The sequence below is a fragment of the Apus apus genome, chromosome 1 (genome assembly GCF_020740795.1).
Source record: "Apus apus isolate bApuApu2 chromosome 1, bApuApu2.pri.cur, whole genome shotgun sequence".
Classification (NCBI taxonomy): Eukaryota; Metazoa; Chordata; class Aves; order Apodiformes; family Apodidae; genus Apus; species Apus apus.
The window spans coordinates 145156333-145183936 of NC_067282.1; the positions used below are offsets into that span (position 1 = coordinate 145156333).

At 40.2% G+C, this 27604-nt stretch overlaps 1 protein-coding gene across 1 annotated transcript in view; it reads right to left on the minus strand.

The window, feature by feature from the left end:
- DGKI (diacylglycerol kinase iota) overlaps positions 1-27604 on the minus strand; it is a 172840-nt gene that overhangs the window by 1875 nt on the left and 143361 nt on the right. Inside the window, exons 28-32 of the mRNA XM_051640929.1 lie at positions 26722-26747; positions 11475-11512; positions 9807-9927; positions 3348-3384; positions 1395-1494 (exon numbers count right to left, since the gene is read on the minus strand). Coding sequence (XP_051496889.1) covers positions 1395-1494; positions 3348-3384; positions 9807-9927; positions 11475-11512; positions 26722-26747 — 322 coding nt within the window. The remainder of the gene's footprint in view (positions 1-1394; positions 1495-3347; positions 3385-9806; positions 9928-11474; positions 11513-26721; positions 26748-27604) is intronic.

Here is a 27604-nt window from a genome sequence, read left to right on the forward strand (position 1 = left end):
TAAAGAAAGATGAAGAGAAAGCCTTGTTCTAACATATTTAGAAGAACAGATGAAAACATGACCCGGGGAAATTATTACAGGAAGGTTAAAAGAAAAATTGGAGAATTTACTTATTTGTTATACAAGCTGGTGTTATATCAAGTGTTTCTATCAGAGTAATGAGATTCATGAAGATTGTCCTCATGTGGTTTGGGACAAACTGTGCAGTTCTGCAAGGACATGCTACTTGATACATCACACAGAAGGGCTCACATGCTGGAAGGGACTGATTTTTATTCTAGGCCTACAATCCCTATGTGAATGAACATGACACGCAGTGCTGTACTAAGACTTTAAAGGTGAGCTTCACAGACTACACACGTTGCGAATCGTGCAGAGAGAGATGCCCAGCATCTGAGATTATTTCAATGTATCTCATTTTATCTTGAGTACAAATAGTTCTCCAGTGCAGCAATTTTCTACTCTGTTATCTAAGCTACCTCACAAGTACTGCTAAATTGGGGATCACAATCTTGATCCTAAACTACAAAAAAATACTGGAAACACGTTAATGTGTATCCACGAAAATACTCCCGCTCCTTGGGTTTCTGGGCAGAACATTAACAAGTCAGAATCCATTTGTCTGAATTTCTGCTGTTGCAAAAATCATCTTTTGCAATGTACAGTACTCTTTTCTGAAAGACAGATGATCTCTCTCCCCCTTGTAAGCTGCCCCATACAGCTTAACATGGTAGGAATTGGTTTTAATTTTGTTGCTGCAGTGACAGTGGTTCTAACTCTGGACCCCAGAGACCCAGCCACCTCTGAGCTCCTGACCACTGGATGCTTACATTCAGAAATGCCAGAGGGGCAGCTTCTGGACCATATTCCTTAGTGGTCAGATTGTTGCATTGACAGAATATTCCTAGGGTTTTATATTGTCCACACTTCTTTCTCAGCCAAGCATATAACCAAGAGAGGCTTGTGACTAGTGTCACATCAGCAAGCATAGGGGCAAACCAGGGCAAAAGAAAATGGTTACCTATCCTCACAAAGTGAGTCAGCCACAATAATCAAGCCACAATAATCACAGAAGCTATGCAATCACAAACCAAGGCTCCCACAGGTGGTCCTTGCCCACAGGCCTCTCTTTTGACCACACAGGAGGAGGATGCTGCTGTGTTTCATTCACACCCAAGCTCTCACTATGGTGAAGATGACCCATCTTTGGGACTGAACTGAAGTCTCTTGTATTTGTTTAAATCAATACAGTTTTCTAAATAAAAATAGCTTGTTTCAAAAGAGCTGCTTCTGGCACACACAAGGAAGCCTCAATCATGCAAACAGCAGGGACAGATGCTGATCCATCTCACTTGGCTGCAGTATTTTATAGCTGGTTGATAGGGTTGGGTTACCTTGGAGTCAGTCTTTCTCAGAGAGGCTCCCGCATCCACCAGGAGCTGGCAGACAGCACGATGGCGCTGGCAGGCTGCCTTATGTAGTGCTGTCTCACCCCTAGACCAAAGTACAGAAACCAACAGTGAGACACATCACAGCAATGCACATTTATCAAGTATGAGATGCAGGGGACAGACAGAGTAGGATGCTGTATTTCTGCGAGGTTCCTTCTTGCTGGCAGAGGTAGACTTGTGCACTCTCCCTTAGCATCTACATCCTTTGTAGGAAAGCCTGCAATGCACAAATAGTAGACAAAGAACTTCTGAGGGGTGGGAAAGAAACATGCACAGCTTTTATGTGTTCAAAGGATTGAACGTCACATTCCCATCCAAACACCAGTTCTGCTAAGGGCTGCAAAGGTCAACTAGCCACCTTCTTATTTCACAGCCAGCCAAACAGCAATAGTGTTTGTTTTTCCTGCAATTTCTTTCCTCAACCTCATTCTTAGACACATCCTAGAAAAACCCTGCCCATAAAAGCCATGGCTGGTGCACTTGCTTTCCTGCTTCTGATACCCTGCTCTCTTGGATGTATGAGAGCAAGAACTGGGTTTTTGTTTCCCATTGCCAGACTGGTGAGTTACTGAAGAAGCTTGAATGCATGTTTTTTCAAAAGAGAAGGCTGTGTAGTGAGAACAGATTTCTTGCAAAGTTCATTATTCAGACTGAGGCTACATGTAACAGGATTCTGTGACTGACACCAGTACTGAGATTAAATAAATCTATCCATATTTGCCTAGGAAATGGGGGAAAGTATGCTTTGAGTGGGTTGAAAAAGTGTCCTTAATACTAGTATTCAACAAGTAGGGCCATTACATCACCTCCAAATAACAAATGAGAGAAAATACGTGTAATAGGACAAGACTTGCACCTACCTACCCAAAAAGTGAGAGTGTATAAAGGAGTTTCAGCCTCAGTATGTAGCAAGATAAGATGAAATATTAATAGACAAACTTGGGATGAATTTGCCTCTGCTGCATGAGAATTACATTCAGAATGGGATACTATCTGAGCGCCCCCTGAGGATCAAAAGACAAATTCATGCTGCCAGTTACAGCTGGAAGCTTCCCTTTTCAAGAATTAGAGGGACCTTTGTAAAGGGAAGCCCTCATAGACATGTTCATTTGTGCTTTACTTCAGTGGCTGTGCTATGCTACTGGATGAAGAGAAACAGGCAGTCCAACCAGACTCCATCACCCCTGCACTGCACACTGCATCCCTTGTGCAGAACCTTTCTGGTGTTCTCTGTTAGCAGAGGAGAGCACTATGAGAAGAAAAATGGTAGGGTTAGCCCCTGTGAGAAAGTTGACTTTTGCTTCCCTTATATTCCATATACTCCCCACGATTATTCATGTTTCCTTTACATACTGTTTGTGACACCTTGATTATACAAGATGTAGAGCAGTTGAGAATTGGAAAGAAAAGGGTTTTTTGTTTGCTTTTTTTTTTTTTAATAATATCTGAGGTAACTGAGGTTCTAACCCCTTGAGAGAAATCTTCAGCTGCACAGGCTGTGGCCACTTGGGACAGCTAAGGCAGAGCACCCTGGATGAATCAAGAAGGAACTGAAGAAAAGGTGTAGAGCAAGAAAAGTAATTTCCTGACTTCTGGCGTTTACTCTTCAGGTTGGTCCCTGAGTAACATCGAAGCACAATGCAGGACTTGTATTCCTCTAGAAAGATCGAGGAGGCATGGGAAGCCTTTATTGAATTCAGGAAATATTTGGTTTAGATCAAAAACCCACATATCAGGGGGTTGTTGTTTGGATTTAGGGGGACTTTTGTTTGCTTGTTTGTTTTTGAAGAGCAGTGCCATTTTACAAGCTTTTTTAGTGGAGTTTGCAGTTAAAAACCAAGAAAGGTTTGGTAGGCTAATGCACATAATGTGAAGGGCAGGGTAAGCTATACTTACGTTTCACTGTCTGTCATGTCCAGTAATTCAGATGGACCTGCAAGAGACAGCCAGGTATGTCATATAGCATTTGACTCCATGACTAAAAGAGTACAACTACCAGGAGGAGATTCCTGGTGCAAATATGGAAAAGAAACCAACTGAAAGCTCAATTTTGCACAAATATGCCAAACTTCAAGGTAGTATTTGCTTGTGCGAGCCCTTGCACTAGCAAAATTCTGAGTGCATAGTCACTGCCAGAGTGTTAGCACCAGGGAGTAGCAGCCTCTAAATTATACTGGGAATGAATATTCATGGAGTTTATTTTCTTATTCTTCACCTTCCTCAATTAAGTGGTTCACACAAGTACAGTGCATTGAAAATGCTGATATACTGGAAACCCTAATATATTGCAAGTTAAAATCTATTGTTAGTACTAGAGAGAAAATGTCATTAGGAAGTTGAAATTAGCCAAATTCCATGCTGAATGACATCCCTGTGCTGCTCCATTTAATGGCGTTATACAGAATGTAGATCAGGGTGGAATATTCCCAGCAGTCTTTATATTGATATGCAAATCCTGTAGCCTACTGGTTAGCAATGATTGGGAATGTAAGATTAAGAAAAACTTAAGAGATTTTTGTTAAGTGGGACAAAATAATGCATTTATGCTAATGTTCTTTTGTCCTTGATATTCACTACAGGCAGATGTTTATAGCAGCAAATTCCGTCACTGAATTACAGTGATATGGAAAGACTAGGATCTGGATAGCATTTGAAATGAGAAAAACTTTCCCTTAGCAGTCTGTCTTATTCTTCTCTCCACTGCTCTGGAGCATAGTGCCAGATGGTATGGGACAGTTAGCAAGGGGAACAGTGAAACTTTACAGGAATTTTCCTTCCAATGCATGAACATTTCTTTTCAGCATGCTTTGACTTTGAAATTCAAGAGTCCTCAAGAGCTTACAGAAAATCTCACCTGAAACTGAGGACTTTCGCACTACTTGCTTACAAAGTCCTACACACAACCTCTTTACACTCCTTTTACTTTCAGTGTGTGTCAAAATGGATTAGAACAGCCTGCCTCTCCCTCCTTTTAAAACATACACATGCAGTATCACTGGCTGCCTTGGCTCCTGGAGTTGCAGATAGCTCCTTCTTCTGTCATCATGAGAAAAAGGTTATCAAAAAACTACCATGCTTAGTCCCAGTGCACGAGGCGTCACATACCTAGCATGGCAGATATCTGAATACATTAGACACTGCCAAGTTTTAAAGCACAGCACCCTGGCTCTATCACCACACTTCCTCGTCTCCACACTTGCCAGTTATGTGTTCAATCTTCTCTGTCAAAAAGAAGAATCACTCGCAACCCCTGAGCTCCCATAAGTGTGAAGAAAGATACAAGGGGTTAAGCAGGGCCCCTTGCGGAGAAGAAAGAAATACAATGTCTGAGCAAATAAAAATTAAAAGCCAATATACAGATGGGCAAAATGATTCCTTTACATTTCCCAGAAGAAAATATTGTTCTCTCAAAAACAGAGGCAATTCCCCATGGCTTGTTGCAATGCCGTGTCCCAATTACAGGTAACCAGGAATGGCCTCCAGTGTATGAGAAAGACACTGCCAAGTCACCTACTACTTCTGTTCATGGATGTGACAAGGAAGGTTGTGATGCAAAGGTGGAACGGGGTGACCAGGGTGGCTGCATTGGACATAGAGGTACCTGCCCTGGTAACTGGAGAAAAACAGAAAAAAGTTTTGAAACATTTGGAGGAAGGATGGAGACAGGTTAGAAGAACCTGACCTGAGAGGGAGGAGAAGCTGGGGCAGAGTAAGTCTGGAGGTTTGGGAAGCCAAGGTTGAAGGAAAACTGCTCTGAAGTAGGAAAAAAAAGCACAAGGCTAGGAGAGAGGAGCTGAGTGCTGAGAACTGAGAGGGCAGCCTGTGAGTACAGACCCAAGGAGGTGCCAGATACATCGCACCTGTGTGAGAAGAGTGCTCTCCTGAATACTGTCCCAAATAAAGGATTTCACGGGACTGCCTCAGCTCCATCCCAGTCATACACAAGGGCCAGATATTGGGGTTAATCAATTAGCAGTACTATGTGGTACCAGGATTCATTTGTTTCATTCTTTCTGGCCTATCACTGAAGCTGGAATGCCCCAACTCACACACAGCCTGAGCTGTGCCCTTTACTTCTTTATTTTATTTTCACTTGTGCTTCTCTTAAACCATCTCACGCCCTCCTCCTAATTCCCTTTCCCCTCTTTTTTGGACCTCATTTTTACATCAGTCTCCCTGGCGCTGCCAACCGACCATTCCAAATCCCCCTCTGCCCAGGGACAAAAGCTGCACAGATGTGGGAAGGGCTGGCACTGGGAAAGCTAACGGCACTGTCATCCTGGCCCAGCAGGGAGGCAGCTGTTTTACTCCGGGACAAGAGGCAGAGAAAGAAAAGGGGACCAAAGCACAGAGAGAGAGAGGACAAAATAACCCAATAGAAATCCGGAAGGGAAATGCATGAGCGAGATTTCTATCAAGGAAAACAGCAGGGGAGGAAATAAAAACAAAAGATAAAAATGTGTGGAGAGGTGGAGGAAGGAAAAAAAAAAAGAAAGAGAGAGAAAGAGAGAGAGCAACTCAGAGGCTAAAGAATGGCAGGATGGGGTTGGGGAGGGGGGAGAAGTTCGCATGAAAGGAGCTGAAAAGCATGACGCACTGAGGGGAAGCCCAGCTGAGATCACTTTCTTTCCTTAACATCTCCAATAGAGTGTCTGTGTAGAATTATTAACTTTTTTCCTTCTCTCCCTCTGCACTCTTTCACTTCACCAAAGCCCCTCTCCCATTTCTCAGGAGGGAAAGCTGCTTGAGCTGGGGATGGGAGGCGGGAAAGGGAAGGACATGCTCAAAAGCAGCTGCCCTTTAGCTGAGTGCACTACAACATAAAGGAGAGACTAAATGACCATATTTCAGAGACATTTCCAAAATATACAGCACTGTGCAGTCCAAAAGGCCTCCAGGCCCACAGCACACCCTGCTCTCTCCAATGGATATGGTTACAGCTACCCACAGAGACACACAGCTATTAACCCTTGCCAGTCCCTTGTCCTGTCAGCTCTTCACAGAACCAAGGAAGAAAGGTACTGCTTTGAGCAATAATGTCAGACACTATCAGCATTTCTGGGTGTTTATCTGTCAAAACCCTTTTTGTCTAATAACTTGATTGAGGTTGTTATCTGGGGAGAAAACTGGATTTGGTTCCTTACCTTCAAGGAGGAAATATTTTAAAAATAATAGTAATCTGCAAAGTCTGAACTATTTCAAGCCTTTCCCCAAACCCACACCCCCATTTTTATCTGGTGTGAAGATTACCAGTATCTGATTTTTACTGCTAGTGTCTTTTAGTCCAGAATTTCGACTACAACACAGAGGATTGTCAGGTTATGATTCCATCCTACCTGTCTCTCAGCCATATTGGCCTAAAATTTGTAAACTCGCAAATTTAAATAGATTATTGTATACCTTGTGCCTCCTAGGAAAATGAAGCTGTTTCCTGCTTAGGCACCTCAAATATATCCATCACCCTAAAACATTCTGCAAATCTAGACATACATGCAAATGCCAGGCAAACTCACTTTCCTTCAGTGTTGCTTTCTTACGGCTATTCAGACTTCATCCCTGATATACATATGTGTCACCACAAACTCCTGAGGCATCTTTCCTGTCTTCTTTTTAAAATTAAAATACCCTAGATGAAATAAAGAAGTCTTGTTTGTCTTTTCAGCCTCCAGAGTAAAGGAGAAGACAGGGAGAAGGCAAACTTTGGAATGTCTTGTACACTGGTTATAAATTATGAATAGTTCAAACTGCCAGATGAAGACTCCAAGCCAACTTTGTTTCCAAATACAGATGATGATTTAGGAGATCCTTTTTCCAACAGAGTTTCTTAAGCCTTCCATAATTCTGTTTGTGTTAAGCAAGTGAACGGTTAACTCATCTCTAATGTGTAGGCATTAGGGTATGAGACAGTTGCAGACTGCAGCAATGAACAGTTGTGGTTCTGATACCTACAGAGTTTGGCCCTCAATTTCAAGCTAAGTGTTCCTTAGCCCCAGTTGCAAAGAGATCTTAAAAGGTGACCCTTCTACTACAAGCAAAAGACCCCAGACTTAGGAAGGCAGCCTTGAACAACATACAGATCTGTGTATCTGCCCTTCTTGCACAGAGAACAGAGATAAGCTATTTTGCACAAACAGCAGCAGCCAACACAACTGTTCCTGCAGCAATAAGCAGCTGTCGTCCTGACACCTACAACATGGGTGTTTCAGCTGCTATTCCAGGCTTGTGCTAGTCCACTGCTAAGTATCTGGCAACACTGCACACCAGTCTCCTTGTGTGACTCATCGCAGCTTTTTCTAATTTAAGAAGGGTTATTTTCCTCCCCTTAGCACCTGAAATAATCTTGATCAAAACTACAAAATAATCTCTCTTATTAGTGTACCCTGCATGTTTGCACAAAGCATAAAGTCGCCTCAACAAAGGACAGCTCCAGCATCACTACTCCATTTCCCCATCTTTACTGCTACAGGGTCCACTCCTGTATTGCATTTTATTCACCCCACTATTTTCATACCAGGCAGTTAAAATTCCTAGTACAGTGGGTTTTCTCTTGATTTATTCTGTTGTAGTGTTTGAAAGATATTCAGAATATTTTCCCTGTGTGATTAATAATAGGTTTTCTGTGCTGTATGCTGGAGGGTATTTTGTAGTGGGACTCCTATTAATATTAACTATCTCCAGTCACATACGGGAAGCTGACAAACTACAGAGGAAGTGTGGCTGGGCAGAGGTAATTGCCAGAACAGGAGTAAGACTCATTTTTATCAAGGGTTGATATCAGCAGAAATGAGAAGCTAGATACAGGGAAAGCCTTAGATTTTAATAGTATTAGATTGGGTCTTATACAATAATTAATGTTGAGAAGATGCCAGAGAATGCAACAGAAAAACAAGGACATTACAGTGATGATGATTCAGCAAGATAGCTCATTTGTGACTGAGAAATGCCCTCGGTAGAAATGAGTTTCATTAATCGCTTGGTGGGAGAAGAGAGAAGGCCTCTATTAGAGCATTGTCCCATGCACTCTCCAATTCCCAGAGAATGTTAAACAAACAATGCATTTGGAGAAACCCAGAGGACATATGTCTGGAAGGCTGCAAAAGCTTCCTGCTGTCCCTGGGGATAGAGGAGGGAGGAGAGGAACTGAGTTGACATTTGCTCAACCTTCTGGTTTGTCTTTTTCTAACAGTCTGCAATCCTTCACATTTCTCTGTTCGCTTCAAAAATTCCCATGCTCACATCCTTAGCAGCTTAAACAATCTCATTTTAAGCCTTCACTAAAGGAATGGCAACCGGGTCAGACTGTAAGTTAAGGTAAATGTGCCTAAGAAAAGCCCTGGAAAGGCAGCCATGATAGTGAATGGGCACAGGTCACGTGCACTGTGAGAAGAGACCAGAGGCAGTAGGAAAGTAAAGTTAAATTGTGTCTGACTATAGAATCCAGAGGCATGTATAAGCTCAGTGACTAATGAAATAATCCAAAGGAGTTAAATACGAAGTAGATGTAGCACTGGTAAGACTTGTTAAAACTTGTGAGAAAACTAGATATAAATAGATATTTGGATATAAGGCCATCTACACTGTGAGAATATTACTCTACCAGTCTCCTGTAATTAGTGAACAAGATTATGGCAGTTCAACAGGCAGAAACTCCTAAATGTGACTGCCTCAAACATACATACAAAAACAAGTTGCTGTATAACCTGTGTAAGCGTGCCTGCAGTCTTGTTACTGACAAAATAAAAGAGCTGAAAGGAAAAAAAGGAAATTGCATTATCACAGTCCATACATATAAATATAAAATGGAGATAATAAATTTTTATACTCAAGTGGTCTTGAATCTAACAGAGACATATTATTGGCAGGTTGGAAGGGAAGCTAAATGAATCCAACCTGGAAATAAATGCACAGATTCCTAGCCAGTGTGTAACTAAATACTGAAATAATACCAATGGTTGAAAGGGCTCTCCATTGCTGTAAATATTTTAATGGAGATTAGATGTTTTCTACAACATATGCTCAAATTGAAAAACAAATAAGCTCAGATGACTCCTATGCCAGAGGTTCTAACTAGAGCATTGCACTGCTTCTTCACAGCCTGTCAACAGATGCAACTGTGGAAAAACCCATCCTCCTCACAAGCCACCTTTATTTTTTTTCAACGCTTTTCCTTTATCTGAAGCCATGACTGTCATTACTGCCACATTCCTAGCCTCCTGCTCACACATGCCGCAGGTGGACATTTTGCTGAGGGTGACTGCAGATGAGTGAGGGCACTTCCAGCCACACAGTGGGGTTTTACCTGACTGACACCTGGCTAAAGTTCAGCTCTCTGTGGATTTGCCTGCTGTGACTCACCATGTTCCAGGATGTATTTCACGATCTCACCATGCCCAGTCTTGGCAGCATGGTGCAACAGAGAGCAGTGATCAGGTCCTTGGATTAACAAATTGGCTCCTTTTTTACAGCATTCTATGAACTGGAAAAAAAACCCAACAGAACAACAAACCAACACAGAGAAGGATAAGATGAGAGGAGCAGAGAAACAAATAAACAGGCAAATGTTTTTGTTTTGTATTTTTTTTTGTAGGAGGTCAGTAAAAAATGGAACAAAATGAAATTAAATGCTACTTTAAAGTCAGCTTTTAGGCCACAATAGAAACAGTGTCTGAAACTAGAAGCATTGACAATTATATGGGTCAAGAAGAGCAGTTACTATTTCCTAAACAATTAGACATTGCCCACTTTCTGGCGATGAATTATTGCTTGCTAGCAGTGCTTGCAACACCTCTTCTGGTGAAGCTGTTGGCATATTTGAAAATATATGTATTTGACAGAAAATTCTGGCTTCGTTACTGGAAATTCCATTTTTTTTTCTAAGTGTGGGAGGTAAACACTCCCTGATTAAATCAGAAAACTCCAACTCAAAAATCCCCAGGAAAGTGGGCTTTAGTGGCCCCAGATCTTCCTGCCTGCCTCTGCCCAGGACTGGTGGAAGGGGAAGGAAGCCCTGTGTAGAATAAGGGAGAAGAAACCACAACCAGTCATGTCCCGGAACTACTGCAGACTCAGAGGTGATTTGCAGTGTAGATCATTGCAGAAAAGAAGGAGAAGATTGTGACAACGGGGCATCATTTATGATGTGGTACATCTGAAGAAGGACAGGAAGTTTCCCTGTCAAAGCAAACTAAAGCAGTTTTCAAGAAGCAAAAAGGGGACAATATTTTTATGACTGCTGGTTGAAGGACTGCTCCCTAGATGCTATAGCCACAAGTACAGGGGCAGAGGTATAGAAGGGGCACCTGCAGGCAAAGTCTTGTTCTAACAGTACTGTCATTTTTACAAATGGCTCCAAGCTGGTTTCTTGCAGATAAAATTGCAATCATTAATCACAGCCCTCATCCAAATTTAAGGGAATGTTTTCAAATCCTGACTTGACTACTGAAAAAGGCAGCCTAAATAAATGTAAAACATGAAACTTCAGACATGGCACAAAACATTTTTGCACAGGTGCCTTTTCCTCCCAATAATTAAAAATACTAAGACACTGCCTGTTCTGAGACACCCATCAGATGATAAAACACCAAGCTGAGGTTGATTATACTTGGTCTGGTGGTTGCCTAGGTAGAAATTAAAAAGTTTCTAGCAACTCTAGTAGCTTGGCCACCAACCATAAAATATCCTTTACTATGCAAGGGTGTGTCAGAACTACCCTGCTGTTCAGTGTTGCATTTGTCAGTATAGTTAATTTCCCTGATATTAACTGACATACTGCTGTGCACAGTGCACTATGAATTCTGGGCTGAAAGGTGCTAACACCATATCCTATTCACTCAAACTTCACACCTCACCTGACTGATGTGTTCCTCTAATATTCAGGGTTTCCTGGAAAGGTTGTAAAATGGCACTTGCCAGCAGTCCCTACAGCAGTCTGTTTATATTTTCAGCAGAGGTGTGATAAAATTTACAGTATATCAGACCAGCAAAAGGCTGTGAAAAAGTGGACACAAGGTACTCTGTACTCACCTTCAGCAGATCACCAGCTATGACTGCCTGTAAAAGTGCTGCAAAAGACAAACAACTAATGTTAGGCAGAAAGCATTATGTGTATAGCCTCACAGCTGACAACATAGCTTACAGTATGTACAAGGTAACACCAATGCCTCAATCCACTTGCAGTCTAATATACTACCAAAACCAATGCAAAGCCTGCAACTGGCAGGAAGACTGGCCATGTTGCCAGGAAGCTGCAGAGACATCAATCCAGCATTTCCAATGGTGCCCTGGAACTACAAGTTTCTGTCTGAATTTTTGCCTTGAGTTACTTTTCAAAAATGTCCACAGGGTGGGCCCAAGTTTCTGGCACCTGAGCCATCACTGAAGACACCAATGTCATAAACAAAGAGAACCTGAAAGTATCCTCATACCTCTCAAACTTCACTTACACTGATGACAGAGCAGTCAGTCTAAAATACATTGACAGTCCCAAGTTGCAGATTATTAGGTAGAAAAATGGAAATTTTGTAATAGTTATTTGTATTACAAAGACATTTTTTCATGCCAGTGGGCAGCAAGTGCCCCAGGTTTGGCAAGCAGAGTCAAAAACAGAGCAGGAGCCAGTCCCCACCTTTTCAGCCCTTGTAATTTAGGCAGACACAGAAGGAAAGAAAGACAAAGAGAGGCAAAGTAAGCAAAGGCTCATAGAAAAGTAGGACAGAGCTGTGCACAGAGCCAGGAGCTGCTCACTACCCACTACTGAGTGCCCTGTGTCAGTTAAATAAAAGGAAGGCAAAAGTCTGGATCTCTGTCTTATCCTCTATATAGTCTGCAAGTCACCACAGACATGGGAAGTTGTTAAAAAAAATCTACTGATATGCAACTATTTCCTTCTTTTTACAACTTCTCCCTATCGTTATATATATAGTAAAAAAACCCAATTATTAGTATCTTTCTGAGAAAGCACTTACTTGGCTTGCATCTGAGAAAGCATTAAACATCTGCTTCAGTTTATACCTTTTCAAGAGTGCCTAAGCCCGTTTTTATCTTTAAGTCTCGGCAATGCAATCAAGTTAAGCATTTGCTCAAGTGCCATCCTTGATAAAGATGCCAAAAGCTCGTGTAGGGAGGAACAACAGGGAAAGAAAATGATAGTATAGTCTTGCCTCTGAAGAATAACACACAGGAAACTGCACAGTGTGATTTCCACAAGGAGCTTGTCACGGCTTCAAAAAGAACAATGTATTGAAGATAAACACTGCAGAAGAGGAAGGGCATGCAAAGACAACTCAACAAATGTCCCTTTCTTTGAAAATATCTGGGGTTGAGCATGGCCTTCTGGTCTTAGAAATGCCTCATGCCTTGGCCATGCAGCAGCAGGAAAAGTAAAAACCCAGTCCAGCTAAGTTCTTGGGAAAGCAGTAGCAGAAATTCTTTTAACATTGGATTTAGGGCAGTTTTACAATGACCATGAGCCACTAAGTGCTGCAAATCCCCCAGCATTTTTGGGCATGAAGACACACAGATTCAAAGAATGGAAAAAGACAAACCCCAGCAGATAAGAGCTGAACCTGGAAAAAATACATGTACATCTTTGCTTCAGATATAATTTTCAGTGATTTATGTCCTTTTTCCCCCAATAATTCTCATACTGGCTCAGCTAAAATTAATAGCAGACCAGAATTTAGCCCTTATGTAATTAATTTTATCTTCTTTCTCCTTTTCTCACCAATTCAGTCTCACTGACATATTTATTATGTGGTCTACTGCAGTCTGAATTTGTATAAATATTTTGCTTCACTCACATATCTGAAAATTAAATCAACTGGTGACACCACCTTTCCATGGTCTTCTACATCTGGTATTTTAAGACATCTTCCCTGAAGTTGCTTCCTTAGAGGCAAAGGTACATTTCCTTATGCAAATCATGCTTCAGTTTATAGTTCTGAAGAGCCAGAAGAGAGATCTAGAAAACTATGAAGTGAGAAGTAAAGCCTGGCAAGCCGTGAGAAATCTTCTGCATTGAGTATCGGTAACCAGAAATTGTTTTTTTGATAAAGCTATTAGGATAAAGCAGCCCTAAAACACATTCAACATTATTAGACCAACCTTTTCCTCTCTTGGCTAAGCCTCCAATCCAGCAAAGCATTTCAGCAGGTGCTTAGCTTTGAGCTAATCACATTCTTTTCACCAACTCTACCTGCACACTTAAAATTAACTGCTGTGCTAGAGTAGAACCTATTGCATAAATGAATACATTATAAACCAGCAAAACCAACTGGCGTAACAAACAGATTAGACTACAGTAAAATAATTCAGTACTGTAAACCAGGATGCTGGAAGACTTAGAAACTATTGAACTAGAAATGGAGAAAGGTTTGTTGGAATAGGGAGCACATTTATATAAACATATAAATATTGGTCACGTTAATCCTGTAAACCAAAATGGAACTGCTGGGTGTATTAAGGAGGAGGGTGAAGATGGCAAAAATCACCTGGTTGTTAAAGAGGTGGTAAAACAAGCAAGCAGATGGCATTGACAAGAGAGAGCAGACTGAGAAATTGGACAAAAATGTTGCTAACTGCAATGCTTAAAATTAAAAACACTAAAGTGAGAATGGTTCTTTTTTCTGAGCAACACTGCACCACCAGTGTAATATATAACATGAATTATGCAATTGTTTTATCCTATCATAAGATACCTTCAGGTCTTAAAGATGCCTCAGAATTACTTTATTTAATAAATATTTAACTCAAGTTATTATTTTCTCAACTTCTCCTAATACAGGCATATGTCATGACTAATAAAAATGTTTTACTATCTTTCTCATTTATTTAGCAAGCAGATTTATTGCTGATGAAAGGTGACAACTTGACAAGCCCGGAGACTGAAGCACTCTGTCCATATAACAAGGAAACACTCAATTTTCTGCTTTGGTAGACTGCCCAAGCTACCTTCTCAGTGAAGCTCAACCCTCTCCACTAGTACACCCCTGCGGACAATCCCTGCTCCAACCCTGCTTCATCTCAGCCCTCTCTGCTGAAGCTGCCAGCAGATGTGTCAATCACTGCCCAGGGTGATGGATCTTGACAGAAACAATTACATGCTAGGATATGGACAACCAGAAATGTCCATGTATGTAACAGCTGATAGAGACCTGCAACTTTTAGTTTCCACTGGGTGAATTTTGAGATGAGGTTCTAACCACCCCTGTGGGCCAACTTACATACATAATTTAAAAAAAAAATAAAAATCCTACACACACTAACCTTATAAATTAAATATTGACCAGCCTGTTAATTAAAACAGCACAGCAAAATCAGTCATTAAACCCTTGGAAACAAATAATGAAGCAGTGAGGTATTTGTACCCAGTGACTTCAGAGGCTGCAAGATGCCTAGAAGGGCTAATGGGACTGCCTGGATGGTCAGAAGAGATAATAACTCTCCATAGAAAGCAACCTGGCACCCCTGCAAAAGTTCCTGTTGTGCATCTCCCTCCATGGACTACAGAAGTTCTAGGAAAAATTACCTCCATCTTGCAGTACCTAAGTTAATAGCCAAACTAAGACAGAGAAAGTATCCTTCAGAATGACATGATGCCAGGAGACATGTCTGATCACCTGCAAGGACAACATAACAAGGGAAAAATGGAGGGTCCTCCTTCTAAGGGTTTCCAAGGTATGATACTCCTGGGATCAGGCAACACTCATGGTCTCTGAAATTTTGAAAGCTGTTTGTATAATATAGAGGTGCAGCATGAGAACACCTCATAAATTAAAGGCCTAACAAAGAGACACACAATTGCAACACAGAAGTCAGCACCACCATGTTCCTCACTTCAAAAGCAATGAAAGTTCTGAAAAGCATAATGAGTAACAAAAACATCAACCAACAACTATCCCTTCCCATCTGACCTGCATAAAAATTCCCTCCTGATTCCAACACTGTTGATCAGCTTAACACCAAGGACATAAACAGAGCTTGGCACCAGGCTACTGTCAGACTGGAATTTTGCTGCTAAAACACTTTCCAAAAAAATATGGAGAAAAAAAACCCATATAAACCCTTATAGGTAACATCTCAGGATCACAAGTTTTTTTGTTTAAAGTAGGTTGACATGGAAGATATTTAATAAGTTAGTTAAATAACCATTTGTGTGATAGCGAGAGGAGTTGGCTTTCACTGGAAAGAATCTCAAAGAACAGAACTGTTCTGCAGTGACACTGTCAGTGGTACAGGAGTAACATGTTGTTTTAAGTGAGTAAAAGTCATGCACAAACTATAGATATCTTCCAGATTTTACCGGTCAGACTGCACACTCTTTCCATGCCATAGTCACTACTACTATATAAATTAAGCCACAGTGAATGCTGATAAAAATGTATGGCTATTTTGAAGCTTCCACAATCTCCAGGTGATTCTTCAATGAGGGTCTAAGAACTCTCCCTGGAGGGAGCAGAATTATTTAAATCTATGCTTTAAAGTATAAGCACCACACAAAGGAGTTGTGCCATCCATGATTAAAATGCAGTTTATTTGAGATCTATAAATTAAATGCAGCTGGAGAGTAAAGGATTTTTTGCAATAATACATCTTACCATGGGTTAAAAAATACCTGGCTAACAAAGGATCTAATCAGTGTATGACAACATTCAAGCATATGGGAAATTATGGTAGAATTCACCTACCATAACTCCAACAGAATTAGGGCTCATAAAACTTTCAGCTCTTTCAAAAGGTACAGTAAGGCAGGTGATGATCTGAAGTGACCAGGACCATGTAGAAATTGCATTTATCAGGCAGTGCCTGCAATCATCCAGCCCTTTCTAAGCCACTGTTCAATGCAGTGATTCAGCATTTGGAACCTATGCGCTTCTTACTGATTAGAAGCAGCTAACAAAAAATATTAGACATTAGAGCTTCGCTATGGGGCCCGCAGAATTCGAGCCTTAGTATCCACCATAATCTCCTTCTAGATTTCCTCAGAGGAACTCTTGAGAAACATCTCATGAAATACTGTCTCACTCAAACCTTGCTGAGTTGATAATAAAGAAGAAAATGCAGCAGAATGTGACATCATCAAATTTCTTGAGAGTTATTAAACTTAACTTGGCCTATCATTATCTTCCAGAACATTTTCAACTCTTTATTGCTGTTGTAGAGTTTGTGACATTCACTGAGTCAGAAATTTAAAGTAATTACCATTTTACACATTGAAAAGTTAAAAGCTGACCCTGACTAGAAGAGTGCTTTTACACAGCTGGAGTCTTCTGAGCTGTTAAAGATCAGCATTACAGAAGTCATAAGAAAACAAGCCCTCATTTTCAATTTCCCACTAGTTTTATAGAAATCAATAATAACTTCTATTTCAATCACTCAAAAAGTTACGCTCTCAAGTTAGTGTGAAGTCCACATAAATTATCATTCAGAAATACATTATTTTCCCTGTAAACCACAAATTGCTGATAATAGCTTTCTATAATCTAGTAAAGATCAAACTTAATATGAAAAACTGACAGTGACAGAACTTACCCAGAAATGTACAGAATTGACTTTTTTCTAATCTGCCCGTGACCTTAAACCTTGGCTTACAGATGAAATGGGTAAGGGCACAATGGGGAATTGGTTTCTGGACTACTTCCCTTCCAAGATGACTATGAAAAGTAAGCACCTAAGATACAGAGCAGCACATATACTTGACATTTCTGAAGGATCTGCCAGTCCCATAGAAAAGTTGAAGGAATGCATGGTGAAGAACAGTTGCAAATCTCTGAATCTGAGCTTTTACAAAATCTTTACCTCTTCCCAATATTTAATCTCCTTTTACAGTCACGGGGGGGGAAGCTACCCACGAACAAACAAAACAAAAAAACCTTTAAAATATGTATTCCACGTTGTCAACACAACTGAGAAATTAAATTACAAAATTAATAATGCTTTGTTGGAATGACTGTGAGCTCACAGTTTTTTGATCCACAGACAATCTCAAGTCTCACCAGAGCTGATGAGGCTTAAACATCTCTCTTTGAAGCATAGCTGAATGGAAAAAGCAATTAAATGTTTCTTCATGTATTTTATATGCCCAGTACTGGAAGCAACTAACGAAGAACATGAAAAAAAGTAAGCCTTGTAGCATGTTGGGTCTCCTAGGATCTAGCAAAAAACCGAGAAATAAATGGTTAAAGATTTGTGTGGTTATAAGAGGGGTAAAAGGCTAGCAAAAATAAAAGCAGTAGAAGTAAAACATCCACCATGAAGACTTCCTTGAACTTCTGCACAAAAAAAAATCGCTCTTGTGTTCACTGAAAAAAGATTTCACATCAATCAGCTGTCTCTTACATTTTTTTTTCCAATAGAATAGGGCAAAGGCCCCTGAATATAGTCTAACTACATTCCAAAAAAACTACACCATGCCCCGATGAGGGACACAAACCCACCTTTGAAGCATGTTATAGCAGTGCACAACTTCTGCCAAGATAAGGAAACAAACACTTGGTCCTGTCATAACCATGAGGACTGTTGTTTTTTTCCTTTCAGCTGTGCACAGGAAAAGCTGTTCTCAGGCAGAAAAAAATCCATTTTCATGAGAATATGCTGTAAAAATAGTTCATGCACTCCTGGGGAATCTGCCTGAACACAAAGCTTAGTAGTGCAGTTTAATAGTAAGATTGTTTGGTATACCTAGGACAGGTGTTAACCTCCATCTTGCTTTGTTTTCACAATAATTTTTACCTTCACATTGAACTACAGCTGACATACAGTATAAAAAAAAATAATTTTTGCCCCAAACAGAAGAGTTTTTTTGCACTATTTTTTAGCTTTGGTGCTGAGCAATCAAAATGGAGCATCTTCAGCAAAAAAAGATGGCTAACAGACAAAGAGAACCAGTTTCCCATCTCAGTGCTAATAAAGAGGTTGCATTATTATGATTAAACAAGGAACATTTTGATATGGAACTTGACTGCCTGTAAGACTGAGAAGACATCAACTTATAAATGCCAATTAAGAGATTTCATTGAAAAATGTCTCTCACTAGCCATTTTAGAAAATCTAGCCCTATACGTCAGCAACGTCTCTTTCTATCTCACATCAGCTGTGAGAAAGAGGATGCTGGCAATCTATATCTGAAGATGCTGTCTGGTGTGAGAATGGGGAATGGAGAATGGGGACAGTTTCCTGGACTTGCAGGAGGAGTTCTGCCTCAGCCCAAAGACTGCATAAGAGGCATGATGGAAATATGATTGCAAAAATATGTGCTGTTTAGAGGCTTCCTGCCTAGAACATAATATCTTTTGTGCTGGCTAAATCAAAGACTCGTTGACTTTTTTCCAAAATGTGCTTGTTTACTGCCACTACCTGCTATCCTAAAGAAACAGGTGACCAACCAGATTTCCATACAGGATTTCAGCTTTGGGAAAGGCTTAGGCTTCTTAGGGAATACAAGAGCAGTAGAATCAGTCTAGGTAGCTCCCACCAGCAGTGTTATGAGGCACTACCATGAAAGAAAACCAAATAAAGAGCCTGAGAGCTCAAAATGCTCCCAAGAGTACACAACAACTGACTGTGGCACCCTGCTGCAAGAAGCAGCTCAAAAGCACATCAGCTGAACAGCAGCCAGCCAGACGTCTGATGACTATTCAGCAAGGGGAATATTATGATGGCTTTCACGCAGCATCTCAAGCTAATCCATCTGTACAGGAAAGCATGTGCATAAGCACACATTCTCCTGTGGTTTGAGAGACACTTTTGAAACATGCAGGCCCTCTGAATAAGTCATACCTCAATAACTTATATTCCTAGGACTGCACAAAGAAGTAGAAAAGCCTTCTAAATATTTGTGGGTTGTCTTTTAGCTATAAAAGCACTGCATCTTGTGCAGATTCAGAGGAGATACAGTTTTGACTGCATTTGTTTGCCTAACTTGGGAATAATACAAAAAAATTCACATTGAAAAAAGTCATCCATTACTCAGGTGGTTATAAATATGCATTACAAATCTTTTCCTTTCAGGAATTTTAGATTCAAACAACACTCAGCATCAAACCACTGTTTAGAGAGGGAGTTTGGGGGGGGAGGAATGTAAAAATAACCACACAGGCTTGCTGGAGGGAAAGAAAGCCTAAATTCTCACTTACACAGAAGTCCCTTCATACAACTCTGTAAGGATAAAGAGCCTTTCAAACAGATGTAAATTATACTCAAGCTGCCTTTAAAGCCCCGTTTGCTCTGTCAGACTAGTTTAAAGGTACTTTGATGCCAATTAGAGTCCACCCTGAACTGTTTATGTGGCACTGGTGCTGAGCTGAGAGTGCAGTTGATAGGAATGGAAGTATCCAGACCCTAATGCTGAACTTGTCCTGCAAGACCATTTAACTCAGATTCACAAAAGGAAGGGATGACCACAAAGAAAAAAGACTTCCTTTGTAAATGGTCCAAAACCCCAAAGAACAGTTGTAGATAAACTAAGTACCATTTGGCAGACATTGTAGCTTTTTTTTCTTCCTTTTCCCTTCCACCATTTTTCTTTCTAAGCCAAGACAGTATCAATTAATGTCATTTACAGGAGCGATGTCGTGGAGGAAAATGTCTCTGATCAAGCAAGAACACAAAGCAGAGAAGACTTTGGCTGACTAATGCAGCCACTTTATCAATAGAGTGGCATTACTTTGGCAGGAAGGGAATTCTAGGTAAAATAATTAAGTAATGATTTATTTTTTATTTAAAAATAGAAAGGATAGGGGGGAAAAAAAAAGTAACATTGTGGGCCATGCTGTTCCTCCTCCTTGATTTGGTGGACCATTACTATCACAGGAACTCCTACCACATTCTCACCAGGTTTTTGCCACTGCAAGGCTGGCTGTAGTGCTTTTGCCTGGCAATATCTAAGTATCTCTTCCTCAACAAGATAAAGCTTCATAGCAGAACTAAATAATCTGAAAGTCAGTTTTCACTGACCAGAGCCTTCAGTTGGTAGAGTGAATTGTTTTATTGTTTTGCTTTAGCAAGTTTCCACTCTTATCTGACCATGAGCAGCCTTCATCGGAAACAAACAGGTGCAAACAAGCTTGCAAGGTTGCCCAAGGCTTCTGCTTGAAAATAAATGCCCTAATTCAGACCACACTTTCCTTACTTCTGCTTCGTCCTGAGGTGAAAGGGATAATGGCAATGGCCCTTTGCAAAGTAATATTTCAGGGTTTTGTTGTTACTCATTCAAATGCCCACATCTGCCAGACCTCTCCCTCCCAGCTGTCTACTGACCCCTCAGCCTGCTTTAGATATATTGAGAGGTGGAGTGTTGCCACCTTTGAAAGGTTTGGGACAGAGCAGACTTGCCTTGGCCCTAGAAAAGTGTTTTGACAGAATGCTTTCTCTTGCTACTGGTATCACAACTCTGCTGAGCGCCTGCTGAGCTGAGAAGTAAATGAACTCAGAGGAGATCCACAAGCAACTGTTGGCTCAGCTGGCCACAGACATACTTTCAAAACATTATCCAGGAGGGCTTTCTTCCCGAAGTGGCTAATTAATCAAAATAAATAACTGCAGTCAGGAGCCCCCCCACTGTACTGTCTTTGATTCATTCAGAGAAATCATTCCAAGACATCTCAATTTGTTGCTAGGTAAACGGCGGCAACATCACCCTGAAGAATACAGCTTCTCAGCTGGATCTGTGCAAAACCATCATTCTGTCTTTTGAAGGAATCTGGTGTACAAAACAGAGGTGCCTTTCTTTTTCTTTTCTTTTCTTTTTTTTTCTTCTTTTCTTTTTTTCTTTTCTTTTCTTTTCTTTTCTTTTCTTTTCTTTTCTTTTCTTTTCTTTTCTTTTCTTTTCTTTTCTTTTCTTTTCTTTTCTTTTCTTTTCTTTTCTTTTCTTTTCCTTTCTTTTCTTTTCTTTTCTTTTCTTTTCTTTTCTTTTCTTTTCTTTTCTTTTCTTTTCTTTTCTTCTCTTTTCTTTTCTTTTTTTCAATTCTACTGAGATTTTTGAGGTCCATCTGTAGTACCCTGCTTGTTCTTTTTTCCAGGATTACAGAATGCTTAAAAAAACTTGAAGAGAATGTCCCTTTGCAGACTTTGACTAGGTTAAGAGAGTGAAGCCTTCCCATAGGCTGCCAGGGAAAACAGGAAATCCCACGTATGAGAGGTCCCAGTAAATGTTCTCATCTGTTGTTCTATATTCTGGGGTTCTTACAGCCATCTTCCTCCTTGCATGTGTTCAGAACACTCTTTAATGAAGCAGAGAGCACTAGAGCAAATACAATGTAGAGGACATTTTGCGTCCAAGGCAAGACCAGATACTGCTTAGCAAAACATTTTGCTGCATGGGGTGGAGCTGCCCCAGCTTTCCATGCACACATTTGATCACTGCATCATTATTATTCATAAAGCAGCTCTCTCCATCCAGATGGATATCTAGAGACAGAATTACATATCCTGTCCCAAGCTTCCAATTTCAGCCTGGGCCAAGCAATTCCAGTGGAAAACTTTTAATAGAGGCTAATTTGAAGGTCACTTCACTTCTAATGCACTCCTGGCTCCCCACAAATCCCTGCTAAGGACAGGATATCCAGACTGGAGGACTAAGTATCATGATGGAACCACCATCTGCCAGAATCTGAAAGATCTTTGAATGTCACCATTCACCTTTCCAAGGAGAAATATCAACCTTCATCTTTATCCCTTGTATCATATTATTATGTTGTAATAAACATCTATAGAATTTCTCTTTTGAATATATTTGCCTCTTGTCTTAATTTCTCAGTTGTCCCCCATTCCCTCATGAATTTGAAATCTATTGCAGGAAAAAAAGAAAACAAAGAACAACTGAGTTTAATCACAGCAAATCTTGCTAGAAATTCTGCTGATGCAGCCAAAAAGCATGTCTGCTAGAAGGACACATGGCAAAAAGCCCAGTTTCATGGGTTTATAGAAACACAAGAAGAGCAAGACACCAGAAACATAAATATTTGGCACCTTTTGTCTCCTGATCAGAATGCAACTCAGATGTATAAGGACTAAGCACTGGGGTTGACTGCTACTTGAGGTGCATTAGTACAGCCACGTAAAACTTTCAATAGTTCCATCAAAGGCAAGGTTCCTCTGTTTTGAAGTTAGGCAAACAGGTATGGAGCTGAATAATTTCCAAGTTGCCATTAGATAAATAGCATGCCAGTGTCCACATACAACTCAAGAGTTTGCTAATACTTTTCTTTCAGAAGACTGAAATGGAACTAATTGTGTTTGTTTTAAGAGCATTTCCCTCAGTTGCTCAGGTGATGATGAACAGCTAACTCAGTTACACAGGATAACCAAAGAATGATAAACATAATCCAGATGAAGCTAGACCAAAAGTAATATAAAATGTAAGAATACTGCATTAACATTGCAAAAATTTTAGAGAGATTTCTGCAGGCCAGCTGTGAGTAAGAGTGGGCAGGGTGTAATCCAATATACATACAGTGTGCAGTGCAGTACTGAAAGGTGACAGAAGAAAGAAGGGTTTGGTAAAACTCAACCATTCACCCAACAATCATCAGGGAATGACTGTGTGTTGGCTAGGCAATTGGCTAGAAGTCTGCACTCCCATCAAGGTGCCATACCCGATTTAGAAACAATAGATATGGTTTATTTTAATAAACTCTTAAGTAGAAGGGTACAACAGCTTCAGTCCTCCTGAGCGTAAGACCAGGAATTTTACAGAGTAAAAATACAACAGGTGTTACAACTCACTAACAGGGAACCTGCATGTCCCCTCCATCATGACATCCACCAGGTCTTCTGTGGCCCTGCCACTTACCCACTGTTGACTCTCAGCTAGTCCCAACACTCAAAAAAAGACCTTTGTCCTCCAAGGCTGCAGGGCACATAACTGTACTAGGGCCCCCTTGACTGAACAGATAGTCTTTCCATTTCATCCTTCACATCCATCACCCTGATCACATGTCTAAACTACTATGCTTTGCTGTTCACTTAGCTTGTTCCATTTTGTCAGTTGGTTAGGGAATTTGGGGGCTAGGAATTCTGTCTGCTCTTTTTGTGTTCATGGCTTCTTTTTTTCCTTTTAAAAAGAAAAAAAAGAAAGAAGAAAAAAAAAAGAAGCAAGACAATGGATTTCACTCTTTATTTATGTAACTCCTAAATATCTGTACCAAGAAAAAAGACACAAACCTTCCAAAATGTTTAAGAGTTTGTTACTTTTTTCTTTTGAAGTTTGAATTTTCTAGCAGTTCTGTTTCCCTTTCTGTGCCAATTGATCAGTTTTGTAACTGATAAAGGTGCCTTTAACATATGTCCACAAGAAGGAGCATTGTGTGCTGTTAGAATTGTTCAATAAATGTCCAGTCCCAGACAGATGGTGTTTTATTTTCACTCTTTCTTCAAGACAGGATAGTGCATTGTCCTGTCAGGGATTAATGGAAGTGCCACTCACAGTAGATGCTAATTCTGGTAGCAACTCTGTTACTACACTACAGATGCTACAGCTACTGCTTGCATCTAATGCTTGAAGCAAGCAGTCCATGCTGAAGGAGAAACATAACATTCAGAAACCAAAGTGAAGAGCACAATGCAGGAATCTGTGCAAAATACAATCTCACAGTCAAGGAGAAGAGAGAATAAAAAAGGAAGACATGGATGGTGGAAAGAAGATAAACACAGAGAAACAGTACAGCAAAGATCAGAAACCAATTGAGAAGTTAAAATAAAAAATCCAGCACAACAGAGAAAGTGCCTTATCTCAGTGATGGCTAACACATCACGTTGTCAGAAACTCAGCACTAGAAAGATGTCCTATAATAGGGAAGAGCAGCTGAAACACAGGACAGAGCGATGTTAGTGAAGGCACTTTATTCTACACCCCAAAGCATTATTGCTTTATAGAACTACATATGAATGTTTAACAGCTTGATTTGGCACACAGCTAAGTACTGATTATTAATGAAAATAAGAGTCTCAAAACTGTCTCCTGGATAGCTACTCCAAGAAAAAGAAACTAGGAGAGGTGTGCATAAACACTATAAAAAACAGACAACTGAGAGCTAAGTTTTCACCTCTCTCCTTAGATAAGAGATTTCAGATCCAGGACTAATCTGAGATGCTTCCACACATGCATAAAGTGGACTGAGAGGCACCTAGGCTCAAAAGAGCTTGTGCTACAGCACTTTTGTCACATTTTCCTTCTGGTACTGTGCTCATTTACCATGGTCTGTATGTGGCATAGCAGGAGAGAGGAAATCCAAGTATTGGACCTCTCTTTCTGAAAAGTCACTGGGGCATAGGAAATCTTTTGTGCTTGAGAGAAGCTCCCACATATTTACATGGATGACAAATCTAGTTAGTTCCTTCACGGTCATGAAACACAAAACTTCTAACTAGCACTATTACATCACTAATTGGTCAAGGGAATATATGCCTTTCACTCTGGGTTTCAGAGGAGGTTCCTTATTGAAGAAAGGGAAGAGAGGGAGAGAAGGAAGAGGCTATTCAGAGATGTTTATCAAATCTGAAAAGCCAGACCCTGACAGCAGATGGTAGGTGGCAAACAGGGAGATTTTGTGAAAAACTAGAACAGTATAAAAATAGTAGAAAGAAGGAAAGCATTATGACAGCAGGAAATATTAAAGTTTAAAGATACACAGGGAAATACATTTACATTGTCTGTTGCTTCATTAATAGATAAAAATAGAGCAATAGAATAAATGCAAGGGAAATGACAAAAGCAAGAGCAATCTATCACTAACAAGCTCATGCACCGACAAGCAGCTTGACTCCAGCTCTTGAAATAGTATATTAAACCATAATGTTTTAAAATTTCTTCTGAGGGCTGGAGAAATGGCATATACTGTTAACTTCTTACAAGTCTCCAGTACCTCATATTAAGAAGCTGTGGTCATGGTACAAAGCAGATGAAATATTAAACAAGAAAACTACCTCTAGTTCACGAAGTCAATGAGCTGTAAATCACAGGAAATTGGTAGGGTACACCAGGAAATTAAAACTGTGTACTTCTGCTATTCTCATGCTTATTTGTCAGGGGATCCACTTCTACCGGACACTACGAATGGTCTAGATGACCTAGATGTATCTTTGGTCTGACATGATTGTTCATTTTTATGGCTTGCTTTACAATTTTTTTACTAAGAAATTACACATCAAGGAGATGGAAAAGAATTTATTAATGATGGTATACTGACAAAAAAAATCTTGGCTGGAGCCAAGAACACTGTAGGTTGATACCTAACTAGTCATTCCATACTCCAAGTGAACATACTTCAGCAACACACTTCCAGGCTCAGACCTTACATCTCCATCTGCAACAGTTCTCGCTTTTCCCCATCTGGACCTTTCTTGAATATTTGCTGTATTGTCCAGAAATTTTGCTGATTGTGTAACTGTATACAAATCAAATGCCAGAAGAATATAGATATTTATTTCTTTTATGGTCCAAAATAATATTCCCAATTCAGAGCTACATGATGAACTTTCTCCTCTCAGTTACAAGTCTCCCTTTTATTTTTTGCTTTTCCCAGCCCTTGTGCAGCTCTGCCAGTACAATTATCACCTCATTTACAGTATGTCCCTGGATTTCAGTACCAATGCAACCATGTAGTCTATGGGGATATTTATACCACCTAGCTCTAAGCACCTAAGTTGGTCAAGTTATTAACCATGTGGTCATTGCAAACTTCCTCTTCAGTCCACAGGGAAAGATCAGATCCTTCAGTCTCCTTCAGAGCAAGCATATTACCATAACCTGCAACTCTTGCTACTCAAGCCATGAGATTTTTACATGTAGAAGCTCCTAGCTGCACCAAATTCCATACAGTGCTACAAAATTTGCTTTAGTGGTAACCCAAGATAATGTGGGTTCAAGGCTTTAAAGCATAATGCACTCTCCTCTGCTACAAAGGTGCTGTCCTATAAGAGTCATAAGAGATCAACTCATCTTCACTAAAACCATACAGCATCCTTTAAGCCCACACATAATTTTCCATAGGTGAAGCCCTATGTAGCTGTGTGAATAAATTGCAAATACTTGCAATAGTTCCAATTGATTGAGCAAGATTCATTTTACGAATAACTCAACAGAGGCTTAACTTCTGCCAACCCCAACTAAATCAACTAAATGAACAAGCACTTGATGTCTACGGGTGAGCAACCTTTGAGCAACATCAAAGTTACATTTTTCTAAAGTGATTTTTCTCCACCACGACTGTGTTAAAACAGCTAGTCTTCAGTCTCATTTTTAATATGCTGTTAGTATCTATAAAAAAGATCTTACCTTGATCTTCTGATGAGACCGGTGACCTGGAATAAAACAACAAAGTCCAGTCAATCTTTGGTATGAGAAGGCCACAAATAGGGTTCGCTGTCACTGTGGGGAATGGGATATGGGGAAATCTGAAGGTTTATTCTTATATTTTACTCTTCATTCCTTAGAAGAGAGGGCTGGAAGACCTCTGACAAGAAAAGAGCAGAAAAGGGCAGAGATCCACTGTACCAGCAGGCTCTGCAGACCAGCAAGGCCATATGGAGTCATGTCTGTAAGGCAGCTGCCAGCTGCAGTTTTAAGCATTTGTGCCAAGAGTTTCTGTAGGTATTTGGCATAAAACTTATCTACTACTGTTACTGTTGGTAACAGCTGACATTACTAGTGAGAAAGTCCTGATCCTCCACAGATTATTGAAGGTACCATAATTAAGTGTGGGCCAGGAGAGAACCTCACAGTTAGGGGTGGTTGAGGAAATTACAGCTTCACAGGAACTCACAGTCATTAAGGTGGCCATTTTTTTTAACATAAGTCAGTATAGTGGCTAGTATAAAACACTAGTCATAATTAATAACAGTTCAGGCCATTTTCACAACAGCAACATAAACAGAAAAATAAAAATAAAATAAATAAATAAATAAGTCTGAAGAGATATAAGTACAGTAAAAAGCAGCAACATAACAGCAGCAACATAACAGCAGCAACACAAGTTACAAGATACCTTAGCAGTGGCTTAAGCCTCTGATAAAACTCCAAGAGGGTGAGGGGTTGTAAAATATAAGGGACCTCTCAGTGTCCCTGCTGATGAACAAAAGGGCCCCATTGAATTGCAGAGATTTGTGTCACAGCTCCCATCACTAAGGATCACACTTCTTATGGTTTTGATCAACACCAA